This window comes from Suillus bovinus (assembly GCF_016758785.1).
Source record: "Suillus bovinus strain UH-Sbo-P2 chromosome Unknown EDB93scaffold_2, whole genome shotgun sequence".
Classification (NCBI taxonomy): Eukaryota; Fungi; Basidiomycota; class Agaricomycetes; order Boletales; family Suillaceae; genus Suillus; species Suillus bovinus.
The window spans coordinates 300,776-325,625 of NW_024542058.1; the positions used below are offsets into that span (position 1 = coordinate 300,776).

General features: G+C 44.4%; 6 protein-coding genes across 6 annotated transcripts; 4 read left to right on the forward strand and 2 right to left on the reverse strand.

Annotated features, from left to right (window-relative positions):
• The first annotated feature begins 642 nt into the window (after nt 1–642).
• On the forward strand, nt 643–3,512 carry EDB93DRAFT_278909 (uncharacterized protein). Its single transcript, XM_041455944.1, has 6 exons — nt 643–688; nt 744–1,052; nt 1,189–1,316; nt 1,375–1,551; nt 1,600–1,942; nt 1,995–3,512. The coding sequence occupies exons 2-6, from the start codon at nt 895–897 to the stop codon at nt 3,127–3,129; spliced, it is 1,941 nt and encodes a 646-aa protein (XP_041313033.1). The 5' UTR covers nt 643–688; nt 744–894; the 3' UTR covers nt 3,130–3,512.
• Nucleotides 3,243–4,931, reverse strand: EDB93DRAFT_1114963 (vacuolar protein sorting-associated protein 26-domain-containing protein). Its single transcript, XM_041448262.1, has 8 exons — nt 4,590–4,931; nt 4,462–4,534; nt 4,248–4,404; nt 4,035–4,199; nt 3,809–3,984; nt 3,612–3,754; nt 3,538–3,564; nt 3,243–3,486 (listed from the first exon to the last, which is right to left on the reverse strand). Exons 1-8 carry the CDS (start codon nt 4,731–4,733, stop codon nt 3,481–3,483), a joined length of 891 nt encoding a protein of 296 aa, XP_041313034.1. The 5' UTR covers nt 4,734–4,931; the 3' UTR covers nt 3,243–3,480.
• A 110-nt stretch (nt 4,932–5,041) lies between these two features.
• EDB93DRAFT_1114969 (uncharacterized protein) lies at nt 5,042–7,343 on the forward strand. Its single transcript, XM_041448263.1, has 10 exons — nt 5,042–5,174; nt 5,236–5,343; nt 5,417–5,562; nt 5,615–5,706; nt 5,756–6,005; nt 6,052–6,123; nt 6,172–6,302; nt 6,354–6,473; nt 6,527–6,924; nt 7,036–7,343. The coding sequence occupies exons 1-10, from the start codon at nt 5,053–5,055 to the stop codon at nt 7,220–7,222; spliced, it is 1,626 nt and encodes a 541-aa protein (XP_041313035.1). The 5' UTR covers nt 5,042–5,052; the 3' UTR covers nt 7,223–7,343.
• A 4,321-nt stretch (nt 7,344–11,664) lies between these two features.
• Nucleotides 11,665–12,550, forward strand: EDB93DRAFT_1099691 (uncharacterized protein; the record flags this gene model as incomplete). The annotated part of the gene is made up of 3 exons (XM_041446939.1): nt 11,665–11,874; nt 11,935–12,338; nt 12,391–12,550. The coding sequence occupies 3 exons, from the start codon at nt 11,665–11,667 to the stop codon at nt 12,548–12,550; spliced, it is 774 nt and encodes a 257-aa protein (XP_041313036.1).
• Nucleotides 12,551–16,466: 3,916 nt separating this feature from the next.
• EDB93DRAFT_1237498 (uncharacterized protein) lies at nt 16,467–18,873 on the reverse strand (the record flags this gene model as incomplete). Its single annotated transcript, XM_041451422.1, has 5 exons — nt 16,467–16,715; nt 16,946–17,197; nt 17,258–17,410; nt 17,677–18,158; nt 18,816–18,873. The coding sequence occupies 5 exons, from the start codon at nt 18,871–18,873 to the stop codon at nt 16,467–16,469; spliced, it is 1,194 nt and encodes a 397-aa protein (XP_041313037.1).
• A 3,159-nt stretch (nt 18,874–22,032) lies between these two features.
• EDB93DRAFT_1099694 (uncharacterized protein) lies at nt 22,033–23,713 on the forward strand (the record flags this gene model as incomplete). The annotated part of the gene is made up of 8 exons (XM_041446940.1): nt 22,033–22,188; nt 22,239–22,455; nt 22,548–22,727; nt 22,775–22,835; nt 22,963–22,995; nt 23,050–23,103; nt 23,188–23,423; nt 23,472–23,713. 8 exons carry the CDS (start codon nt 22,033–22,035, stop codon nt 23,711–23,713), a joined length of 1,179 nt encoding a protein of 392 aa, XP_041313038.1.
• Between the last annotated feature and the right edge of the window lie 1,137 nt (nt 23,714–24,850).

The following is a 24,850-nucleotide window of genomic DNA, read 5'->3' on the forward strand; positions in this document are numbered from 1 at the left end:
TGGGAGGCCGCTAATTTAGTCATGTAAGCTTACAGAAAAGATCAAGAGCAGGTACGTTTCTATTGCGGTTTAGTCGATGTCGCACACCAAGTACATTGATGGTTGGAATATATCTAATATCATTGCAATACTTTTTTTTTCGCATCATCTTTCTCGCACGAACTGAGAAGGATTTAGAAGCAAATGCAGGCAATAAATATGACATATGAGGTCGTAAGCGAAGCTGCAACTCGGCGGCGGTAGTACGTCTCGAACCAGACGTTTGGGACCTAGGCAATCTTCGAAAGCGCCAGCGGTGTTTGTATTCGACCCCACTTCCCAGGTGCTAGTGCGACACGGCTGTTTAGTAGTACTAGTCGCAACTGGTGAGTTATACGTGTGACAGTCTCTGTTCTAAATATATCTGCAGCAGAACTCAGTGCTAGCCCATCAACCTGTTGCTGAGAACTGGAATTTGCCGACCAATGGAGACCAGGGTGCCCCGGTAACGGCGGTAGTGAATATCTCGATCTGCATTTGGTGTCGCTCGTCTATTGCCATTAGCCGATTTGTTTTTCGACGAGAACGAGGACAATTAATTGTCTAAATAAGGCAAACACCGCTGATCATATCTGCCACGTGGAATTTGCAAGTTGCCATTGCGATCTCGAGGGAAAAATTATATCTATCGTTCAAAGGTCGTCCAAAGATAAGTAGCATATGACTCTTGTATCCCCCCACCAGTATATAGGCTGAGCCTCCACAGATTGCCGCCTTCGCAACAAGTACTGCATCAATATTATTACTCGGTCTAAGTCTCCCAACCAACTTCAGTCGTCATTTGTTGGCTTCTGCCCACGATCCTTATTCACTTGCCACAAGCTTATCGTTTTTCTTGAGCACCTGTTTGCTAGTATGAGTTCGTCATCGAACTCTGTGACTTGTCTGCTTCTTGCAGAAAATCTTCGCTGCGTTCCTCTGAACCTCGTTCAAATGCACGCCCTTACCATCCCTCCCGTTATCGAGCTCTTTTTCTGCCTGTTTTTGATTTATATGACCCGGAAATCGAGGAGGTGCGTCAGATTTAATTCCAGCCGAAACAGCTTGGGCATTGAGCTCAAGGCTTTACGCCGTTCCTCGCGACGGCGCCCTTCATATCCATATCTATCACCATCTGTCACGTTAATTGGCTAATGGTTTCACATGTAGAGCGCACCTATTGCTGGCCGCAGACGGTGTTTTGTATTTTATCTTGGCGCTGGTCGACCTTTTATTGCATGTATTGCCCGCTGCGCGGAATTCGATTGCCATTTCTAGGGTGGCCGAGCTATTCCTTGGTATGTGACCATGCGCACCAGACGGCATGAACGCTGAGACATACGCCTACTCTTCCAGGATCCGTTTCTTTTCTTCCTATCTTGTTATACACCTCATATCTACTCTGGCTGAGTCGTATGGAATTCATTCCTTACCTCCCTCACCGTTTCAGACCTGTAGCCAAATATCTATTCACCGGTCTAATTCCCGTGTATGTAGCCTTCAATTTCGCGGTATCGCTCGGAATGTCTATCCGTGAGAGATTCAATGCATTCGTATTGTTCATAACTGATGTATCGTCAGAAAATTTATCTTCGCCACTGATCGACTTCAGCAACAAGAGCACATTGCTATGGCTGAATCTCGGCCACATGTCACTCGGACTGTATACAAATTATCAATGTTTAATAAGCTTTCTCGCGTTGTACCGGCTCGCCACTGCCTTGTTCGATCAATGGCGCATCGATATCAATAATACCGACGAACGTCATTTTTTCAACGGTACTGGGTGGATTGTTTTCGGCATCAAGCTAGGAGCCTTTGAATGCCTGCTTGGATTTCTAGTGGGCGGCTTTGCTGGTCCGCTTTCCAGAAGAATCCTACGACTGATATCCAGGATTTGCATAATTGTTGGCACATTAAAAGGGTGGGGTTCCTCGGCACCACGTTTGTTCAATTTGCTGATATTTAATGCACAGAATGGACGAAAATGAAAACTTTGAGATCCTCAACAAGGAGCTACTCTTGTGGCGTCGTGGCAAGCCTTTATCAACCTCCCACTCGCTCATAGCCAATCGACGCATGACTATACAGTCTTTGCAATTCTCAGACCTGTCTTGCCCGTCCTCTGCAATTGAAAAGGATGTGGAAAGGGGCGAGGTAGACCAACGTGCAACAGTGCACGATGAAGCTGGCGAGCTGGCGGTCTCGCACACTGGCAGACACTTTTCTGCACTCCCTCTTCCCGAACGGGCTATCCACGCAGATGAATTGCGGAGGCAATCTGGCGAGAACACATCTGCAGAAGTGCCTACATCCCGCAATGATGTCATCCCCTCGAAGCGCAACACTCGGCGCCAGTCTGCGCAGGCCATCTTCGACGATGCAGTCGTTGTCCTTGCCCCCAGTGTTACTGGCAAGTACCCCGGATCCATGCTCAGTCAAGGACACGAAGATGACAAGTCAGAGCCTCTAGCTCTTGCCACGTGTCGTAATGTTGCGCAGTCATATGGTGAAAAGGACGTGGCTACAGAATGCGCAGTGGTCCGTACTAGCGACTCCATGGAACACAAACCCAAATTTCCGCTTACGTCCATTCCGCAGCCCGCGTATACGCGCGCGAAAGGACTTATGTTACCATGGACGAAACTTGTATCACAACACAGCGACATTTATACAGTCCAGTTTCCCGCAAGACCCACACGGGCAAGAATTACTAGTTATCCCCCAACTGCCCACCCAGAGGGCGAAAGCTCGGACTCACTGAAACGCCACCATACACAGCTGTCATCCCTTCGCTCGCTCGAGCTCGTGAGCAAATACTACAGTGTTGCCACTACGCACTCTTCACAGTGGTCAACCATTGCGCGTTCCCAATCAACTGCAAGTATCAGGATGTATGGTGGTGTAACGGCAATCAGCTCACGACGTGCATCTGCCGATCCTGACGACTTGATGTTCCCGTTGAGCGCAGAAACCTTGCGCGACAGTAGGCCGCAGACTGTCATCGATCAGAAGCATATTACGTCCGCGGATGCTTTCATACACGAGAGCCAGACAGCGCTCAACCGAGAGAAGACTTTGCGGAGACTGAACGGGGAAGTAGATGTATGAAATTTAAGGCAGAGTTGAAGAGAGAAGACAGCTGAGGAGCGAGGACAGTGTTTGACCAGCGGTGACATCTTGCTTGGTGACCTGCACAGTAACAGGACAACGATTGGACTCGGAAGAAAAAGAAGAAAAAAGAAGAAAAAGAAGAAAAAAGAAGAAAAAAAGAAAAGGAAAAAAAAACTACCTTCGGAATCGATTAGTTTTGCTGTATCCGTATTACTTTCCTTTTTATCCTTCGTAGTGTCTCATTCCTGTATCAGTAGAAAATGTTGTCGTGGGCAGAATGCGGAAAAGGCAGAAGCCAGCATCATTAGACGAGACTGCGAGTACAAGAATCATGCCGTGCAGTACTAGCTAGTTCTTCTCAAGAAAATCAGTCCGTGAAACACGACACAAAGTCTCCAAACGCACCTCTGGTATCCTGAATATCGTTATTTCCTTTTGACGTCAGGTAAATGTAAACTAATGAAAACAAGACAACATACCTGTTGTTTGAAGTACCGTCGATTCTCTTCATCGATAAGCACAAGATTCAGGTAGTAACGTGCGCTAAATTTCTTGTTCACTTCGCGAAACGTCGGTGTGAGATCAAAGCCACCGAGGAATAGTCGAATAGGGATGGTTTCTCCTAAGAGTCAGTCAGCAACGAGCGTAGAAGATTGTATTGTGTGTTCGTGCCAACCTCTAACAGGAGCGCCATCCATGATTTCAAACTTTGTGATTGTTTCGCTCTCGTTGTACTGATTTGGTGGGGAGCCAGTTGTTTCGCGTCGTATTATAGAAAGCTCCATATGCTTGATTTTGATACGAACAAGCAAGAAATATATCTTGCCAACAATCACATCCTTCAGGTGATACCTGGCGTGCGGTCAGCATCATGGCCGGTCGCATAATAAAATATGACACACTTTGACTTATTGTATTCGAATTCAATGTGCAAACAATCCTCAATGCCGACCTCCATCTTGATGGAATTATTACTATCTGGAGGCATGCGATACGAGTGTACCCATATATCTTTCTCCTTCGTAACATCCGCCATTCTCCTTGTAACAGAAACTCGTATAAAGTAGCTTTAGAAAAGGTCAATTGGCATCTGCATGGCGTGAGAGACACCGCACCGTAGCTTGACATTGATGCCCTGGTAACTCTCGAATTGTTTCTCGACATTCTTGAAGAGGAAGTCAAAGGTCTGGGCTTGACGCAGGTCTCCAGGTGATGCCAATTCTTGAGATAATGATAAGAACTCATGGTGATGCCCCCGATCGTAGAACAACTCTGATGCCAAAGACAATGAGATGCTAATGAACCATGACAGAATATGTAAATGCCCACCGATGCTGCCAACAAACTCAACCTTGATGCCCTCGTGAGTCATTCGCTTTCCGTCGCGAACGCGAATGGTCACCTGTAGCGGCGTGAGCATCTTGGACGTAATCATCCGGCTAATATCCAACGCATACCTGCCCTGTTATTGAGTCACCGTCATAATAGACTGGACATGAAGCTGTGCGGTCCTTGTCAGTCTTTATATCCACCTGCTTCCTCAGCTCCTCTCCTTCCAATTTGATGTCGACATCAACGGGAGATGCGAAAAAATATGCCATTCCTACGAAGTTCGCGAAGGAAGAGGAAGTCACGAATATTTGCCTCGAATTGGATCACAAAAGATTAATGGCTAGCTATGGGTGGCTTAGCTAGACTATTCAAAATTGGTCTTAGTCGGGGCGCTGACGGTGCAAATGAGTTTGGAGAGGAGATGACGGCGTTCATGGACACACAACGTACAGCACAGTACTAGTGCAATTTCTTCCGAATAAGGCATGATTCCCACACTCTCACCCCTCTTTTAGGGGGTCTGCAAATACACAGCAACACAGTCGAACAGCTTTCGTAAAACACTTTTGCTTCCTTACTTTTTCCATCATGTCCGACTTTGAAGGTGACTTCGATGATGAGCTCCTTGAGCTTGCTGGCGCCACAGAGAAAAAGCGCAAACACCAAGTATCAGGCTCCAGGGCTTCCGCAGCCAAGAAGCGCAGAACGGAGTGAGCCTTCTCCTTGATCCGGCTCACCGCTGTGCTCATTACAAATCTCGGGAAACCACAGAGTCTCAGATGACAGTGACGCAGAGGATGGGCCGGAGAGTGAAGAGGAGTCGGAGGACGTAAAGTTCCCACTTGAGGGCAAGTACATAGATGAGTCAGACAGGGAGCGGTGAGTACATCTTGAATACATGTGCAAGTGTAGTTTTGACACTGCCATCTATCAACCTATTGATACCTGTTAGGTTACTTTCTATGCCTGAGATTGAAAGAGAAGAAATCCTTGCTGGGCGGCAAGAGGAGTTGATGCGAATACAAGACAAGCGAAAGCTGCATGAGATGCTTCAAGCACAATCTGGAGATCCTGAGAGTATTTCGAAAGCTGCAAAACGTACTCACAGTGCTTTATGGCACAGTCTCCCTCTGATGTTATTGTTTGACAGGCCAACGTACTTCCCGAGGCGCCACAAAAGAGAAGTCTCGCACACTTGACGAACTCAAGGCTAGGCGAAAAGCAAAGGACGAGAAGAAGCGTGTGCGTATGCTGATCATCAGTATACTTACGTCTCTTATATTTCAAGCAGACGAAGACACACTCTCCCAAGCGAGATCGGTCCTCCTCACCCAATGACATGGACATGTCTTCGGGCGAGGAAGAGGACGGTCAAATAACGCGTTACGAAGAGGAAGAAGAGAAGGACAGGAAGCTATTTTCAAGGCAGCCTGACCCTGCGGACGAGCCATCGTCGCTCGAGGATCTCATGGGGTGCAGATTAACGCGAGACCAACTTGCGAAATATTGCATGGCTCCTTGGTTCGAGGACTATGTGAAGGGTGAGTGCTATAGTAGTCTTTAATGCCACATGGCTCAAGACCCAAGGTGGCTGGGTTCGCTATCTTGTGGGCCAAGATGAGAAAGATCAGCCACAGTACAGGATTTGTGAGATACAAAGTGAGTGTCAGAAATTGGAGCGTGAATATTTTGTCTAATTCGAGCCAGACCTGGGAGTAAATCTTACGAAGCCATATAAGATTAACGATGTCACCGTGAACCAAACGCTTGAGCTGAAGCATGGCAAGTCGCTCAAAGTGTTCCATATGGACAAGGTGTCAAATGCAGCGTTCACACAGGTTTGTTTTCCGTTGCCACTGGCTGTTTCTATTTACTCTATTGTGATCTAGCGAGAATTCGAACGTCTAGGGAAAGTGTGCCTTGCGGACGACGTCAAGTTACCATCCAAGCGTGCCCTTGAGAAAAAGGTTGCGCAGATGTCCAAGTTGATCACACAGCCTATGACAGAAGTATGAAATTTTCCGTTACCTTTTCAAAGTGGTCACTGCTGAACCAGGCTTAGAGCGACATCACTGCTATGTTGGCACGGAAAAGCCAACTATCAAACTTACCATCTGGTGCATCCCTCACATTACAGCGCTCATCACTTGTGCAGGCCAAGACACTGGCTATCCGGCGACAAGACTATGCCGAAGTTGCTGAAATTGATGCCAAGTTGGCAGAGCTGCCCGCGGTAGCCACTCCTCGGAATGGGGGTGAAGAGTCGCTTAACGACAAACTCGCGAAAGTGAATGAGCGTAATCGTAAGGCCAATTTAGAAGGAGTTCGCAAGGCGGAAATGTTGGAGGCCGAACGAAAACGAAGGGAACGCAAAATGAATGCCTCGGGCACCGCAACCCCAGCGGACCCGAGTGCGAGATTAAAAACTGTTCCAAGATTGTTCAACGACACAATATCAAGGTTTGTACTCATTATTATGGTTGGTGTCACTTGGTCATCTGTCTTGCCCCTGATTGCATCATGCTTCGCTTCTCTGGCCCATCAAATCCATCCAAATGAAATCCCATACAGATCGGGTACGCCGAATGTGAATGGGACTGGTACGCCTGCACTTCAGGCGCATGATGCGGCCGGTGGACGATCAATATCGCCGCTGCCACCTTTAACATTGTCAGACCCGCGAACAGGCGCGAAGAAGGACAAGAGTCTGGAGGTGTCTGTCATTGAAATGATAGAGGTCGATCTTGGAGATTTTTAGAGTTCTGTTTCAAGTGTTACTGGATTATAGTCATGCATATGGGACTGTTTGTTGTAAATATTATTGTTCAAATTATAACTACCTCCAGCAGTGTAAGGTCCAGAAATCTTGTCCATTGGTGATGTGTCCTCTCAACCATGTCTGTGTGGTGTACCTAAATGTAAGTCCACACAAATTGCACCAGATTGCAAAAACTTGTGTTGCCTTTGGTGGGTGTTCTTTGAAGACCCACAAGCCCACCCTTGCTGAAAGCCAGCAAAACATGGTGATCAACCCTGCCCTTTGAGTGTTACAAGAACATCTAGACGCTTGGGCCCCTACTATTTTTCTCCTAATCCTCCTAGTATCAGCCCTCGCGTCATACCCTTACCCCGACCTTACCCTTGTCATCCTTGTCATCCTCGCATTCCCTTTCGCTCTCTACCTGTCGCTTCAGCAGAGCCAGTACATCTGGCCGGACCCTTTTGCTGACGAAGCATACCCATGCTCCGTTTCACCACCTGACTGATCCTGTGGACAGTCCCCTTGCCCTTACCGTCTGGACGGTAACCTATGATATGATGCATGATGCATCCCCTTTGCCCTGATTACCTTTCTTGATCTCTGACTCGGTGCGCAGTCGCACATGCGACTTATACTTAGATCTGCAGCTGCATGATCGTGCCCCTGCGTGTTTCACTTCTTATTCCGATCTTTGACTCACTTTCTTATCTAGCACGTTCTACCTCGACCGAACGTGCCTTCCTGTTATGGTTATACCCTTTACCGATTGCCTCTCCCGGTAGTACGAGTTATCACCCACTAATACGTCTCCTGTCCTCTATATAAACTCGCTACCATGTACTATATTCCCTAACTTGAATCTACTTGGTTCTTGACCTCCTACTCTCACCAGAGTGATCCTTTCTGCCTCGCCAGCAGTCTATATTCTATCTTCTTATCTGCTCATCGCGGATAAGCCTATAGTCTCGACCTTTACTCATCGACTTCGTTGATGAGCAAAGCCCCTGTTAACTAGTCGGACTTCTGTCCTTCTAATTAACGACGATCCTTACGATTAACCTTCGGGTGTCGTAAGCCTAGGCCGATATAGCTTATCGTCTCGCACCCGCGTGACATAAGCTACCCGATTTGGACATAGGCGTTAAATTGTACTTGCTGAAGAACCGCCAAGTACGACCCCTAACCTTGGGCTAGCCCAAGGACGTCCACAGACCGTTGACGACACAAGCTCTGTTTGAGCGTCGCCAACAGATACCATCCAAGTCGTAACATTGAGTACCACCATCTCAGCCTGCATCAGTAAATTCACACATTTCTGGACCTTCCTTTTTTGCAACTTGCCACCAGATAATTCCCAAAAAGGAGTGGAAAGGCCATTCATAAGAACAGTGACACCAACTTGCCTTGAACTTGCCACAAGACAATCATAAGTCGAAAAAGCAGATGCCTCCTCTTGACTTCAACTTTTTCCAAATTTATTTTAGCTTTTTTTGGCAATCATTTTATACTCATTCCTACATTGTGAGCTGTGCCAGTAGCATAATTCAGAGATACTTATTTTACTTATTGTACACTTTCCAAACTTATCTCACACTTGTTAAGATCATAAACACAAAACACTATATTTCAGAGGGAGTAAATGATATAATGAGTTCTATTGAGCAAGAGGAGCAAGTAGTGAGTGGGAGAGAGTAAGTGTCATATCCCATATTCTGGACCTACACCTGACAATGTTCCCACACTTCATTCAGACCTCAGAGCCTAGATCCAATCCGATCCAATGTACAGATCTGCTTCCAATCCGATATACAATAAGCTTCTTAATTCAATTACCATTCATATAACGTTAACACAGCCTATTCATTATTCCTTGTTCCTGGTATCTCGGTTATACTTACTACCAGTATGCTTACTGATCTATTAACCTATGCTTCATTTCCGACTTGGGTTTGGTAAACTTTGCTTATGCTTCATACATAGCCTTCGGACCTTTGCTTATTGATCTTTCCAATAGTCACTTAGTATATAAACTCTTGTATATGTCCTGTAGTTCCTCAGTCTGAATATCATATTAGTCCTTGCACTAGTCTTCACACTAAGTCCTTATACTAGTTCCTTCCTTGTGAAATCTTCCTTAGGCCTAGGGAGGAATTCCCTAGGCCAGAGCTCCGCTCCTCCGCTCCTCCAATCCTCCAATCCTCCAATCCTCCAATCCTCCAATCCTCCAATCCTCCAATCCTCCAATCCTCCAAGTTTCCGGAAGTTCATCTGGATCTTTCCCATTGTAAAGAGTAAGTCTCTGCTGGGCTCAGCAGAAATTGTACTACCTAGTCAACAATATTTTAGCACGACCTATGCTGCTATACTTGCAGAGCAAGTGCATTTAATCCTAAAGGGATTGCTAATTGGTATTAGTAGTATAAATGTGTCAGTAATGCAAATCACGAATGTCTGAAGCTATGAAACAATGTCTGATGGTAATCCAATGATGTCTGAGGGTACTTATCCGATGTCCAAAGCCAAAGTGCGATGTCTGAGATTTCAGACTTTCAGACTTTATGAATATAGGTCGGAGACTATGTAATGAGTGTCGGGTTGCGAGCGGTATCATGAGTATAATGAATGGCGGGTTTGTGACGGTGAATGAACGGTAATATTTCGCAATGCAACTAAGAACTACGAGAATATTCTGGGTGATCCACAGAGTCAGGAAATGGCTCCTAACTACTGGATGATAATTGCTACGGGTCACTACAGAGTATTTAAGTAAGTACATAGAAATCTGGAATACTACAGGCGAAGATAGTAGCAATATTTTTTGAGTCCAATGTCCTATGTAATAAGACACAAGGGGCTGCGGACATGTAATAATGCAGTCCGAATGTCAGAAAACATGCATGGAAATAACTACTCACCTAGTGAGGCTAGTTCGGAAGGACAGGACATGGGATGGACAAGTGTGTGTGAAGTGCGATTGGCTGATGTGATGTCCGAAGGTCCAATGTGGAGTGGCTCAGACATGTGCACAAGTGTGTCAGACATGTGTGCATATGCTTCGGGTGTTGATGTGAGTATGAAAATATGTGGTTCTGAGCCCAGCACTGCAACCATCATTACACCAGTCAGACCTAGACTCAGGAAATGAAGATGACTGTTGCTTGCCAGAGATTTCAGAGATTTATGCTGTAGGATGTCACCTTGGTCAAAGTCAAAATTGGCATCTTCATACAGCAAGTGAGGGGACCCAGATATATGCTTTGAGGGAGATTTTGTCAGTGATGATGTTACTGACTTTGTTTTCCGAGCCCATGAATTATTCACCCAAGATGACCTGGATCCTCTAGTTGTAGTTGTTTCCTTGAGCTTATACAGCTGAGGCAATTATTTCTTTGTAGGAGGGGTGTATGTGATTCTCTTTTGTTTGGTCTTTGGCATGTTGGTACTACAACTGGATAGGATAAGTATGCTGAACACTTGATGACTTGGGTGCCTTCCATCAATTTTCTGGACTCTGGGTGATTTGAACCATTGAGATTACCACATTTTCCCTTGTTAGTCATTGAATGACCTAATCATTCATGAAGGGACCAATTGATCTGGTGTTGTCCAGACTCCGAATGGTTTGAATAGTCAGGATTACCACATTGATCCTGATGATCTTGTAATATTACCTCCATTTGGTATATATTAAGGTTGGAGTCACTGAGGGTTGCCATAGTTGCATCATATAACAAACACTGTAATCCTGCTATTAACATGAGTCGCATGAATTTCATGTTCAAGTTAGATGACAATTGACTTGATAGAGTACGTTGACCGGAGGTTACATTTCAAGGTTCAAATACTTCTGTCTATCCAGTGTTCCGGAGTGTTGGTCTTAGAAAAGTAATCCAGTTAATTAAGAGGGTTCGGCAGTAATACATGCTTCTTTCAATCAGATGATTGATGAGTCTGGTAAAGTGAATACATTGATTATCCTTCAGTCGAGGGCACTAGCATTGCAAAACATGCTCTGAGAGAACAGTTCAAACATAATAACCCACTCTATGGACACAAACAGGCTTCTTGTTTGATCTTTGGGACACTGGCTGTTTGTATGCACATTTATGTTGGCCTCCAAAGTCATTTGTGATGATACTTACTTGAACAAGTTGTGGAATATGATTGCACAGGGCCTGTATGCAGTACTTGAGGGCTGTATGCTGCCCATATACTATATAATACAAGTCTAGGTATGTATGCTTGTACAGTTCTCAATTCTATGCATCTGAAACACATAGGATGTCAAGGGAATCATACCAATCATATCAACAAACAAGTATTGGACAATCTCTTGTTCGGTTTGCAGTCACATATGTCAGTTATGTAACCTAATACTGTGAGACATGCATGCATCCTTTCTTCTACCAAGACCTCAACTGCTCCTCAACTGCTTTACCATGCCCCAATCCAACTCATCAGTCAACAGCCCACAAAAGAGCAAGCAGAAGAAATTAACTGAGGAAGAGGTGCTGGTCTTAAAATCCCACCTAGAAAAATGGAAGGAAACTACTGCCAACAATAGAAAAAAGATTCTGAAGGCAGTTATAAAAAAGGCAAAGGTGCATGCCTTTGCCATGGATGACCAGTCACTGAAGAACAGAAAATATGTGAGCAGTTGAGCTTCAAATTTTATGCATGATGACTGACTTTTATCATGATGTATTGAGATGTACCGGGACTGGTTATATAACCAGAGACCCGAAAAGACTCGAAAAAAGGCCAGCAAGTTGGGTCAGAAATGGACTTCCCGGTTGGTCATAGAACAACTGCTCAAGGAGGAGATCATTGAAAAGACCGGAACGATACCAGGATTGAAGAGATTTATTGAAAAATATCAGACAACACTCACTACAGTCATGGCAAGTCTATTTAAAGAGGAGTTAGAAGAAGCTCAGAACACTGCAATTGAGTGGTCTGCCAAGGCTCCTCCTGCAGCCGTCCAGGTGGACTTTGCAAAGAAGAAAGCACCCATTTTGATGAAGGACCTGGCATCCAAGTTGTGGAAGCAGGCTGGTATGAGAATTTTTATATTATTAGCATGGAAAGAGGAAGACAAAGTGCAGATCAATGAGTGAGTTCCACTTCACACTCAACTGGTAAATGAATACTGATCTGGTTGGAAGAATTGACTTCAATGAAAAGTTGGAGGACAATAGTTTTACTGATACAAAGGACTGGAAGCCCATGTTATCAGAGTGGAATGCCTATGCTGGAGAAGAGTTCGGGAGCATCTGTTTGACAATCTTGCATCATTCAGTCAAGTACTTATGCGACATGGGGTGATACCAGATGTTGACCTGAATAATGATAACAATGATAGTGAGGGGGAGGTAAAAAAAAAGGCAGAAAGAAGGACAAATATCCTTTAGAGGTGGATAGCTATGGGCTTCCAGTCATACCGGACATGAAAGAGCTTAACCTCGAGAGTAAAAAGTGTCTTATAAGAACATTCCTCACAAAACACTACAGTCAGTTTCACAAATGATGCATCTGGAGAGCTGATCAACTGACTGGCTATTTTTCAGGGTTGTGCAGCCAACAACCAAAGGTGTCTGTGCCTTAGGCCTCAGTGAGAAAGGCTCAGGGGAACTTTATTACAGCCAAATTTTTACCTACCAGCTAGAAGCTCAACGATCTGTCAATGTTACAAGAACATCTAGATGCTTGGGCCCCTACCATTTTTCTCCTCATCCTCCTCATCTCAGCCCTTGCATCACACCCTTACCCCGACCTTACTCTTGTTATCTTCGTCATCCTCGTGTTCCTCTTCGCTCTCTACCTGTCACTCCAGCAGAGCCAGTACATCTGGCCGGACCCTTTCTCTGACGAAGCATACCCGTGCTCCGTTCCACCTGCTGACTGATCCTGTGGACAGTCCCCTCTACCCTTACCATCCGAACGGTAACCTATGATACGATGCACGCCGCATCCCCTTTACCCTGTTTCCTTTCTTGATCTATGACTCGGTGCGCAGTCGCACGTTTTACTTATACTTAGTTCCGCAGTTGCACGATCGTGCCCCTGCTTGTTTCACTTCCTGATTCTGTTCTCTGACTCACTTTCTTATCTGCACGTTTGGTTCACTTATGACTCACCACGAATGTGCCTTCCTCTTTTAGTATCACCCTTTGACCAATTCCTTTCCCGGTAGTACGAGTTATCACCCACTAATATGATTCCTCTCCTCTATATAAACTTGCTACCATGTATCTAGTTCCTTAACTTGAATCTACTTGGTTCTTGACCTCCTACTCCTAACAAGAGTGATTCCTTCTGCCTAGCCAGCAGTCTATATTCTACTTTCTTATCTGCTCATCGCGGATAAGTCTTTAGTCTCAATCTTTACTCATTGACTTCATCGACGAGCAAAGCCCCTGTTAACTAGTCGGACTTCTGTCCTTCTATTAACGCAGATCTTACAATTAACCTTTGGGTGTCGTAAGCCTTGGCAGATATGCTTATCGTCGAGCCCCACTTGACATAAGCTACCCAATTTGGACATAGGTGTCAAATCTTACTTGCCGAAGCCTTGCCAAGTAAGACCCCTAACCTTGGGCTAGCCCAAGGACGTCCTCAACCGTTGACGACACACGCTCTGTTTGAGCATCGTCAACAGATACTATCCAAGTCGTAACAGTCGAAGGTTTGGATGGCTGATGCTGACCGGCTGTTAGAGTTGTGGTGTCAAAGACAGAATGGCCATGTTTGCCCAACCTTTGTATTTAAAGGCTGGGAAGGTGACAATAAGATGATGAGAGAACCAGCAGAGGCAATTTCCAGAAAGGGTTCAGACACAAGATCCAAGCATCCAGTGAAAAAGTCTACCAGAAAGCGCTGTCTTAATAACCGAGGGTCTTATATAAAGTCGTGTAAATGTAATGACACCACAATTACACTTTGGATAAGACTGCTTGCCAGTCCTCGATTAACACGGTCTACAACTTTTCCTATTTCGTGGTAGATAACGTGTGAGTTCTTGGGAGGCTCACTAAATTAATCTTTTTATAAAGATCAACCTAGCTGGAGCTTTACTTTTCTTTATTGAAACTCAAATCTCTTGTCTAGGAATAAGCTTCTAGACACGTAATTCGGTTTCTGGAATGTATTTGCCTAGGAAATCTCCTTCTAGGCTCTGGACTTGGATACTGGAACTAGTGAGACGTGGTCTCAAATATACAAAATATGACCAAGATCACTTGGTCTATGGACACCTGACTGTGAGACAATGGTCTCAAATATACGATATATGTTCAAGATCGCTTGAACAAAGGGGACTATAACTTGACCAAGATCGCTTGGTCTATGGGACAACTAGTGAGATGTGGTCTCAACAATATGATAGATGACTAAGATCGCTTAGTCAAAGGGCACAGAGCAATGAGACAAAGGGGTCTCAAAGACAATATATGTGACCAAGAACGCTTGGTCTATAGCACTAAATAAGTTTCTAAGGTAAGAAACTTATAATCTCAAGGGAATTCTTTTCCCTGCACTTGTCTCACTTCAAAGGGACTAACTTTGCAAGTGAAATATCTGATAGGCAGATAGCTACAAATGGGAGATCATATTTTTTTTGGGGGGAGAATGGGCTCTCCTTATATACATTTTGTGTGGGAAAGTAACCTAGGTTCACAAACAATAAAAAATAAGGAGGACCAATCAAAATATTGGGTCAAACCCAATAAAAGAATAAAATACAAGTGAAAGATGGAGCTATGACATCATTGTGGAGCAGAACATTCTGGAATGTGGAGTAATGACATCATTGTGGAGCAAAAGATTCCAGAACCTTCCATGAGTGAGTCAGAGTGAATCATTGTGGAGCAGAATATTCTAGAAGGAAATGACATCATGAATGATGTCATTGTAGAGTAGAATAATCTAGAGCTTGATGACATAATATCTTTCAACAGAATACCTGCAGGAGTATCTGTGGAGTCTTATGACATCATAATGACATCATACCCTATGGGTACAATTTTATGAAGTGTCAGGTGAGTCAAAGCATCCTAATGAAAAAGTAAAGTAAAGAAACACTAGAGAAAAGTAGGTAGCAAAAATAAGACAGTTGGCAGGAATTGAAACACGGTCTTTTTGGATAGGTTTTTTATTGGCTTTGTACTTTTCTCTATGGTTTTCTCTAGCCGAAGTGAATAAGCCAAAGGCAAGGCTATACCTTAACCTTCATTTCCCTTCTCACATCAACTAGGTCTAAATGTGATTCCCATCTCACATTAGACTTTTTTTCCATCAAAACATATTCAGATCATGAAACTTGGGGAAAACTGGAAATATGGACCATGGTTTGAAACCAAGGTATGGGTTGACTAGTCTGAGGACTAAGCTAACAGACTTTATCTTTTGAGGGTCACCTAGTATTCATGTCCATGCATGATTCCCACATCATGCAGGACATCGGCTGAGGCCCAAACTTGTCCAGACACATTTTGGGGATTTTTGTCCAGATGCTCTCCTGGGTTCACCTGAGGGGTGAATTTTGTCTGGACTCTAACCCAGGTTACCAAAAATCTCAAAAAAATGTGTATTCTTTTCTTTTTCTAAGTAGCGAGGTGTATTTAGAATAGCCACAAGAAGCAAGATTCGAACTCTTGCATTCCACATTATCGGCTGTGTTGTTCCGCTACACTACTCGACCATATCTTACATCCATCAAACAATAGCCCATGTCCGGACTTCAACCTGGCATACCACCACCCCCTCCACAGATGTCTGGACATTCACCCAGGTTGACACCCAAATTAGACACTTGGTGTCCGGACTGTAACCTGGGTGAAACAACCTTTCGGGTCAATTTGTGTCCAGATGCCAGCCTGGGTTCCATAGAGGTTCTCATGGGTCCTACCAACTCTCACAACCACCCACAGCCGGACATGTTGGATATGCAATTCCCCACCCTGTCTGATGATGAACAATCAAACAGTGAGATGTTAGAATTGGGGTTTCCTCCAGAGTCAGACGTCAGAGATGTGCTATGGTGCCAATCACTTAGATACCGCTACTTTTGTGCAAGGTTCCCACCCCCATGAAAAAACATCAAATTTTTATATGCTCTTGCAGAAACGATCCTTTCAATGAGTAGAGTAAACCTACAAGAGGAATTTTTGATTGGATCAAATTTGAGCAAGAAATTTTTTCATGAAGATGCCGATTTGGCCACATATAGAACTATAACTCCCTGTCAGTCAAAAGTACATGCCACTGCCTCATGAACACATCTATGTGACTTATACTTAGTAGAACTAAATTGCTTGACCCGAAATTGAGCATCTTTCATCCCCAGGCCTGTCCAATATGCCTCCATCCAGCGGTGCATGTGATGTTCCCACAGTCGGATTGCACGGAGCTGCACAGACTGCATCGCTAAGGGCATATTCTTTTTCAACGTCTCGAAAGTGCCGTCGCAGTTGTCCCGGAGGTATTTCTTGACCTTCCCCCAGAAATATTTGATAAAATTGAGTTTGCAGTGGAACTTTGGCAGTAAAATGCAGAGATGCCCAGCTTTTTCAATGGATTCCTGGATGTGGGACTTTTGCTGCTGAAAATCTGGCTGGAGTTCGAGGATGTGCTTGTTGCAACAAGCTGTTGCATCAGTATTACACTTGGAGGCACATTTTCTACGCAGCCAAGGTTGATGGAGGCCTCAAGGATGGTCTTGACTCCTTTGGGTTCATTTGGGAATTGTGGATGGTCCGGAGGAAATACCATATCCTGTTCGACCCGGATGCCATCACACATGAACCATCCATTTCGCATGTGAGCCTGCTTCCCTGCTGGATTGATGTTCATGTGAGAAACAAGCAATGCATCTTCGGCATATGCAGAGTGTCCCTGTGAGTTATCAATCAGGAACAATGCTTGATATCCTGGCCCGTGAATGTGCTCAAATGTTGGGATTATTTTTTCGTTGAGCTGAATCACATCAAATTGAGTTCAAATCAATACTTGAAGCAATATTGTAAAAGCACACACCTGCTTAACAAACATCTCGCCATTCCAATATCCTTCATGATTCTTGCTGTACTCCTCCATTGATTCACCTGCATCCACCAGGTGTCCCACTGTGGAGCAGATCACATCACTGCGATGGAGTCCATGGTCCACCCCTTTCTTTCGCAACTTGAACTAATCTTCGAATACCCAGTATTTATCAGTTGTGTCATTTGATTGTGCCATCATCTCATCATGTGCACAGAGAACAAGCCGCCGTTCCACAAAATTGCAATTTGGGTCCTTGAGCCCTGATTCGATGTCTCCAACAACATAGCGAACCAGTCGCCACTCATATTCCTTCATCATTAGCAAGAAATGCTCTTGGCGATGAGAGACAACATTGGGCCGGTCGTGGCCATCAAAGTAAAGGCCTTTTTTATGGGATGAGTATCGAAAACCTTCTCGAGCAACCACCAACGAGCGGTGACAAGCGAAATTCCACGTCCGATTTTGAGGTGAATTCGAGGAAACAACTCCAGCTCCATGTACTGCTTCAATCCACGGGGCATCTCATCATTGACAATGGTGTGAAGGTATTTTTCTGCTTCTGAGGGTATCAACTTGCTCTTTGAAAACTCTGCCAACTTTTCAGGATTGATTGCCCACTTGTTCGAACGAACATAAGTGCGAAGCTCGGCAGCCACTGCTGGGTCATCAAGCAATGAATACACCTTGGCGTGACGACCAGTCAATGACTGAGGGAGCTCCCGTTTGGACACCCAGTTATGGGTACAACTGCACAGTTGACGGCCGCTCCAGGCAGCTGCGAACCCATGACTTTCAGCAGCACGTTCTGATGCTTCAATTGAAGAGTGGCCTCTCTTCACAATGAGGGCGAGATGGCTTTGAATGGTACGTGCCCATTTCGCTTGCAAACCATCTGTAAGGCTGGATCGAGCTCGAAGGGGAATCTATGCTTTGGGAGAGAGACCAAGAAGATATGTTAGTGAGGGAAGGCTCTTTCTATAAGGACTAGAGGTTAGAGTAACATAACGATGACTGCCTGAATTAATGGAGGACGACAAGTTCTTATTATGAGGCCAAAGTACATGGGTGCTTCTAAGGTATGAGGCGCTAAGGGTCCTCGGGTATGTGTAAACCGAAAAGAGAGACGGAGAGTGAGTGGTGGCGATCCTGACAGGGTAGAAATGATGAATGTGAAAGAGAGTATGAGAGTATTGAATGAATGTTGTTCATAAGCAAGAAGGTTTGCACAGGAGTGATGAGAGTTTCGTAGCTCGTTTGACCGTTCTGGGTATGGCGAGGTGAAAATAGGAAGTAATAATGAGAGAAAAGGGTCCTAGAGTCGGTGATGGTAAGGGTATCGTATAATGGTGAGTGAAGGACCGAGTGGGATGTTGACAACAATGAGCTAATGAGAGTAAGAAAGGAGAATGTGTCCACGTGACTCGGATGCGAAGCGTGATGCTTCTTCACATCCTTCGAGTCACATGGCTGACAAGACACGAGGTCCATAAGTCTTTCTGTGAAGCAATGGTCGGGGTGCAGAGGATATGGCATCCTTATACATCTGGACCACTAACAAAGTTTGTTTTCTTCGACTTCAACAGCTTTTCAATCGCCTCCAATGCCATGCGCCTGTCATCTGCACGCCTTTCCTTTGCACATTTATGCTCTGTGCAAAAGGGGATCTCGAGCTTGCACTGCTTGAGCGGTGGAACAGCAGGCAAGCGGCTGCTTACACCTCAGCTACTTCCTGCAACTCTATGTTTGTCCTCCTCATGTTCATCGTCAGTTTCTGAGTCAAAATGATCCTCAGACTCATCAGAAAGGTAACCACTGGCAGAAAAATTGACTGCACCATGTGCCACATGTGTAGCACTTGATTCAACATCGGGCGTAGCATTTGAGTCTTTGGGTGCACACCACCGCTGCATAAACACAATCTGTGGATCGTCTCTGCTCAGGTATGTATCAGAACATATTTCACGAGCTATTTGAATTAACACATACAAAGTCTTCATCTTCTTTTGTTGTTCAGCTTGGTCTCGGGCCAGCTTATCCCTCCGACGCTGAGTACGACCTGAAAGTCCATTGTATCCCAGTGATCTATTCTTTTCCGCCTTCTTCCAAATCACATTTGTCTTCGGCCTCAAGATGATCTTGAACAATGTGTTAACAAGCACTGTCAACCTGAGGGCTTCCGAGTTGGCCTCTGCTGCGAGTTGCCTTAAATTGCACTCCAAATCATCTTCCTCGAGCTCACAGAGGCTTTCACAGTCTGATGATGTACTTTCAGAAAACGAGTTTGGTTGGTACTCAATAATGTCATCATCTGACCAACAGCTGACACCACCAGTATAACCACAGTCAGAAAGACATTCGAGGTCCAGTTCTATTGGACAGATTTCAATGTCAGGGTGCTTCTGCAGCATGTGTCGGTAGCAGCAGAGGTGGTTCGTCGGTGGTGGAAGTGGAATTGCTATGTTCAGGCCCGGTGTCCTGCATGATGTGGGAATCATGCATGGACATGAATACTAGGTGACCCTCAAAAGATAAAGTCTGTTAGCTTAGTCCTCAGACTAGTCAACCCATACCTTGGTTTCAAACCATGGTCCATATTTCCAGTTTTCCCCAAGTTTCATGATCTGAATACGTTTTGACGGAAAAAAGTCTAATGTGAGATGGGAATCACATTTAGACCTAGTTGATGTGAGAAGGGAAATGAAGGTTAAGGTATAGCCTTGCCTTTGGCTTATTCACTTCGGCTAGAGAAAACCATAGAGAAAAGTACAAAGCCAATAAAAAACCTATCCAAAAAGACCGTGTTTCAATTCCTGCCAACTGTCTTATTTTTGCTACCTACTTTTCTCTAGTGTTTCTTTACTTTACTTTTTCATTAGGATGCTTTGACTCACCTGACACTTCATAAAATTGTACCCATAGGGTATGATGTCATTATGATGTCATAAGACTCCACAGATACTCCTGCAGGTATTCTGTTGAAAGATATTATGTCATCAAGCTCTAGATTATTCTACTCTACAATGACATCATTCATGATGTCATTTCCTTCTAGAATATTCTGCTCCACAATGATTCACTCTGACTCACTCATGGAAGGTTCTGGAATCTTTTGCTCCACAATGATGTCATTCTTGATGTCATTATGATGTCATTACTCCACATTCCAGAATGTTCTGCTCCACAATGATGTCATAGCTCCATCTTTCACTTGTATTTTATTCTTTTATTGGGTTTGACCCAATATTTTGATTGGTCCTCCTTATTTTTTATTGTTTGTGAACCTAGGTTACTTTCCCACACAAAATGTATATAAGGAGAGCCCATTCTCCCCCCAAAAAAAATATGATCTCCCATTTGTAGCTATCTGCCTATCAGATATTTCACTTGCAAAGTTAGTCCCTTTGAAGTGAGACAAGTGCAGGGAAAAGAATTCCCTTGAGATTATAAGTTTCTTACCTTAGAAACTTATTTAGTGCTATAGACCAAGCGTTCTTGGTCACATATATTGTCTTTGAGACCCCTTTGTCTCATTGCTCTGTGCCCTTTGACTAAGCGATCTTAGTCATCTATCATATTGTTGAGACCACATCTCACTAGTTGTCCCATAGACCAAGCGATCTTGGTCAAGTTATAGTCCCCTTTGTTCAAGCGATCTTGAACATATATCGTATATTTGAGACCATTGTCTCACAGTCAGGTGTCCATAGACCAAGTGATCTTGGTCATATTTTGTATATTTGAGACCACGTCTCACTAGTTCCAGTATCCAAGTCCAGAGCCTAGAAGGAGATTTCCTAGGCAAATACATTCCAGAAACCGAATTACGTGTCTAGAAGCTTATTCCTAGACAAGAGATTTGAGTTTCAATAAAGAAAAGTAAAGCTCCAGCTAGGTTGATCTTTATAAAAAGATTAATTTAGTGAGCCTCCCAAGAACTCACACGTTATCTACCACGAAATAGGAAAAGTTGTAGACCGTGTTAATCGAGGACTGGCAAGCAGTCTTATCCAAAGTGTAATTGTGGTGTCATTACATTTACACGACTTTATATAAGACCCTCGGTTATTAAGACACCGACCTGGGTTCCAAATGGGTTCTCATGGATCCTGGGTCGGTTATCCGGTCATCATCTGACACAGGAAAACCCAAGTCCAATGACCAGCGGTCATCCCTGGTTTGAAAGTGGACCATCTTCAATCTATTGCCATCTTTCAGCCGGTCATGAGCTGACACGACATCTAGGTCTTCAAAGGTAATGACAAATGTCTTTGCTGTGGATAAGATGAACTCACATTCACCCATGCTTGAGCAATCCATCACAGGATTGTTGTAAATGCACTCCTTGCCTCCTGGCAGCAAGGTGTCAAATACTGGCATGCCAGATAATGTCAACCAGTCCATTGTGGTAGTAGATAAATTCTTACCTTTGTCCTCGGACAATCACATCTTTCTCTTTTTCATTTTAATGAAAGGGTTGTATAAATCCATGGTCTTCATAAGATCACCAGAAGAATAGATATTCTGCTGCAGCCTGTGACTGGATGATTTCTTCACAGGTTGGCTAGTTACAATTGATTGCTGATGACGTGTCAACCGCACAATGTGATATTTAGATATAAAAATAGATGCTGACAGCGAACAATGGACTCAGATATATCTGGGTCGGGCTGGATTGCCAGGTTGCTGAAATTTTTGCAAGGTTGGTTGTTGAACATGTCTCTTCCAGATTACTTGTCCACTGTCTCTACTGCAATCATCTTCCTGTTATGTCTTCTCACTCTACTTCTGCATCTGCTGCTACCACTGCCAACCAAGCTCTCATAGCTCTTGTTGCTCGGCTCACTGAGATGGTTCAAGATGTTATCCAGTTGCCGTCGCAAGAGGAAAAAATGGAGTTGAGCCAGAAGATTGCTCATGAAGTGGTATGTGTCATTCTCTGTCAGTTGTTTTGATTGATCCTATGGTCACACAGAATGACGTGATTCGCTCCTATGGAAAGGAGGCTTCCTATGTCTCCCCTGGCCTGCTGTCACTTGCAGCAGAGATCTTTCGCGCTCAGAGGTGCACCACACAATTGGTGGAAATACCGGATTGGACCCATCTTGGGCACAATAAGGACATGCGCATGAAGCACCCATTGTACAGTAAGGCCTTGGGTAATGCCCCACCTATTGCATCTGCAGCTTCTGGTGAGTGTCTTCCTCCTCATCCCACCAGTACTCACATCTCACACTGCAATAGCAACTGCACAGGTACCTACACCTGCACCTTGTCAACTCAGTACCAGCCCTCCTTTGCATCGTACCAACTGATCCCGGAAGCCCATCATCAAGTCAAAGGAGATCTTGTCCTGACACCGACACTGAGAAGGTGAAGGGGAAGACCAAGGCCAAGGCACTAGAAGTTGATGGCGATGAGGATGTCGACTTCATCAATGTCAATGAGCTTCTGGACTGTCGAGGTAAGTGTTTTTCCTTCATAAATTTAACATTACTGATGCTGAAACAGCACCAAAAATCAAGGTGCAAGGCTGTCATCCCTGCAAAAAAGCTGGGTACACTGAAGGCAAGTCGGTTGGTTGTGAATGAGGGCGATGAAGAAGAAGATGAATTGGAGGATGAAAAGACACAAGACAGATCAAAGGCAAGTTTTTATTTTTATTTCTATTTGCTGGTTCATTGCTGATCCTGGTGTAGGCCACTTTATGACCAGGGAAGTGACAAAAACTGGTAGGATTTGCCTGTAACCATGAAGGTTGAATACAGGCTAACATCATTCCATAGTCTATCCAGTCCAAGGGCAAGGGCACCAGCAGGAAAGCCAAGGTCCAAGAATAGGTGAGTGTTCTGGTCACTGCTAGGTTTTTACCATGCTGATCCCTTATAGCCCCATGCTGATGGCCCCCTGCCACCTTGTGACAGATGCTGGGCGAAGGATGTGGAGTGTTGCCCCCGGTTGATGAAGAAAGGCAATGTTGCCTTGACTTGCTCATTGTACCACCTCTGGAAGATGGCATGCATCCAGACCAATACAGAGAGCCCCAACATTACCCCCACCACCAACACTACACCACCTGCAGCTGCAGTGACCACTCACTCTAAAATAACCCAGTCCAAAGCCACCAGAAAAAAAATGAGGGAGAAATCTAATGCAAAAGGTAAGTCTTTTGCTTCCAGTTGCTTTCTATTCTAATGCATGCTTGTAGACAAGAAAATCTGGCAACCTAGTCCTATCCAAGAGGAAGACAACAGCATCCAGATGCTCAATGGCACTGTGGATGTGACGGGTGCCCAACAACAATCAGCTCCTTTGGCATTTGCAAACAATTTCCCTCCTAATCACTGGATCGAGCCCAACAATGATGAGTTGCCACCTCCATGTCATATCCTGTATTTCGGACCTACGCCTGACAATGTTCCCATGCTTCATCTGGACCTCAGAGCCTAAATCCAATCCAATCTGATGTACAGATCCACTGTAGGGAATCATTTTTAGATGGGCTTACATTAACAGCTTTTTCATAGTTTCACTTATCTTCACTTTCCTTTCCTTATGTTCACATTTTTACTGCTTACATAATCACCAAATCTTCGCCCTATTCCTCCACCATTAGCTAGACTTTCAGTTATATTTCTGGTAGCTCTCCTTTCTAGGATTCAGCAGCTTCCCCAGATTTGCAGCTTATTAGTTTTCGTAGTAGCTCAATAGCTTACTATAAAGCTCCTGATACATAGTCTTGTCCTCATTGTCTGGAGTGACATTTTCATATTCTCTCTCTCTCTCTCTCTCTCTCTCTCTCTCTCTCTCTCTTTCTCTCTCTCTCTCTCTACCTTTCTCTCTACCTCTCTTGAGCACTGAGCTTAGTCCAGAAGCCCTTAGGTCGAATAGCAGCTAGGTAGCATTTACCCAACAAATTGTTCTGCCTCATAGCAGAATTGTTGAACCCTTCACCGCTTCTGATCTGATATACAATAAGTTTCTTAATTCAATTCCTGTTTATATAATGTTAACATAGCCTATTTGTTATTCCTTGTTCCTGGTATCTCGGTTATACTTACTACGGTATGCTTACTGATCTATTAACCTATGCTTCATTTCCAACTCGGGTTTGGTAAACTTTGCTTATGCTTCGTACATAGCCTTCAGACCTTTGCTTATTGATCTTTCTAATAGTCACTGAGTATATAAACTCTTGTATATGTCCTGTAGTTTCTTAGTCTGAATATCATATTAGTCCTTGCACTAGTCTTCACACCAAGTTCTTATACTAGTTCCTTCCTTGTGAAATCTTCCTTAGGCCTAAGGAGGAATTCCCTAGGCCAGAGCTCTGCTTCTCTGATCCTACATTCCTCCAAGTTTCTGGAAGTTTGTCCGGATCTTTCCTATGGTCTTCCAGACTTATTCTGCTTCAAACATTGTCCTTGCAGCCTTACCTCTGTTTGCTTCTACTCAGGACTTGTCCTGAGTAGCCATTACATATATCCATATTAGGACAAAACCTCATTGTAATTTCCGGAACTTTCCTGCACTCATTTAGAAGTTACTTGCACTCGTCCAGAAAGCCCTTCCGAAGTTTCCTGTGCC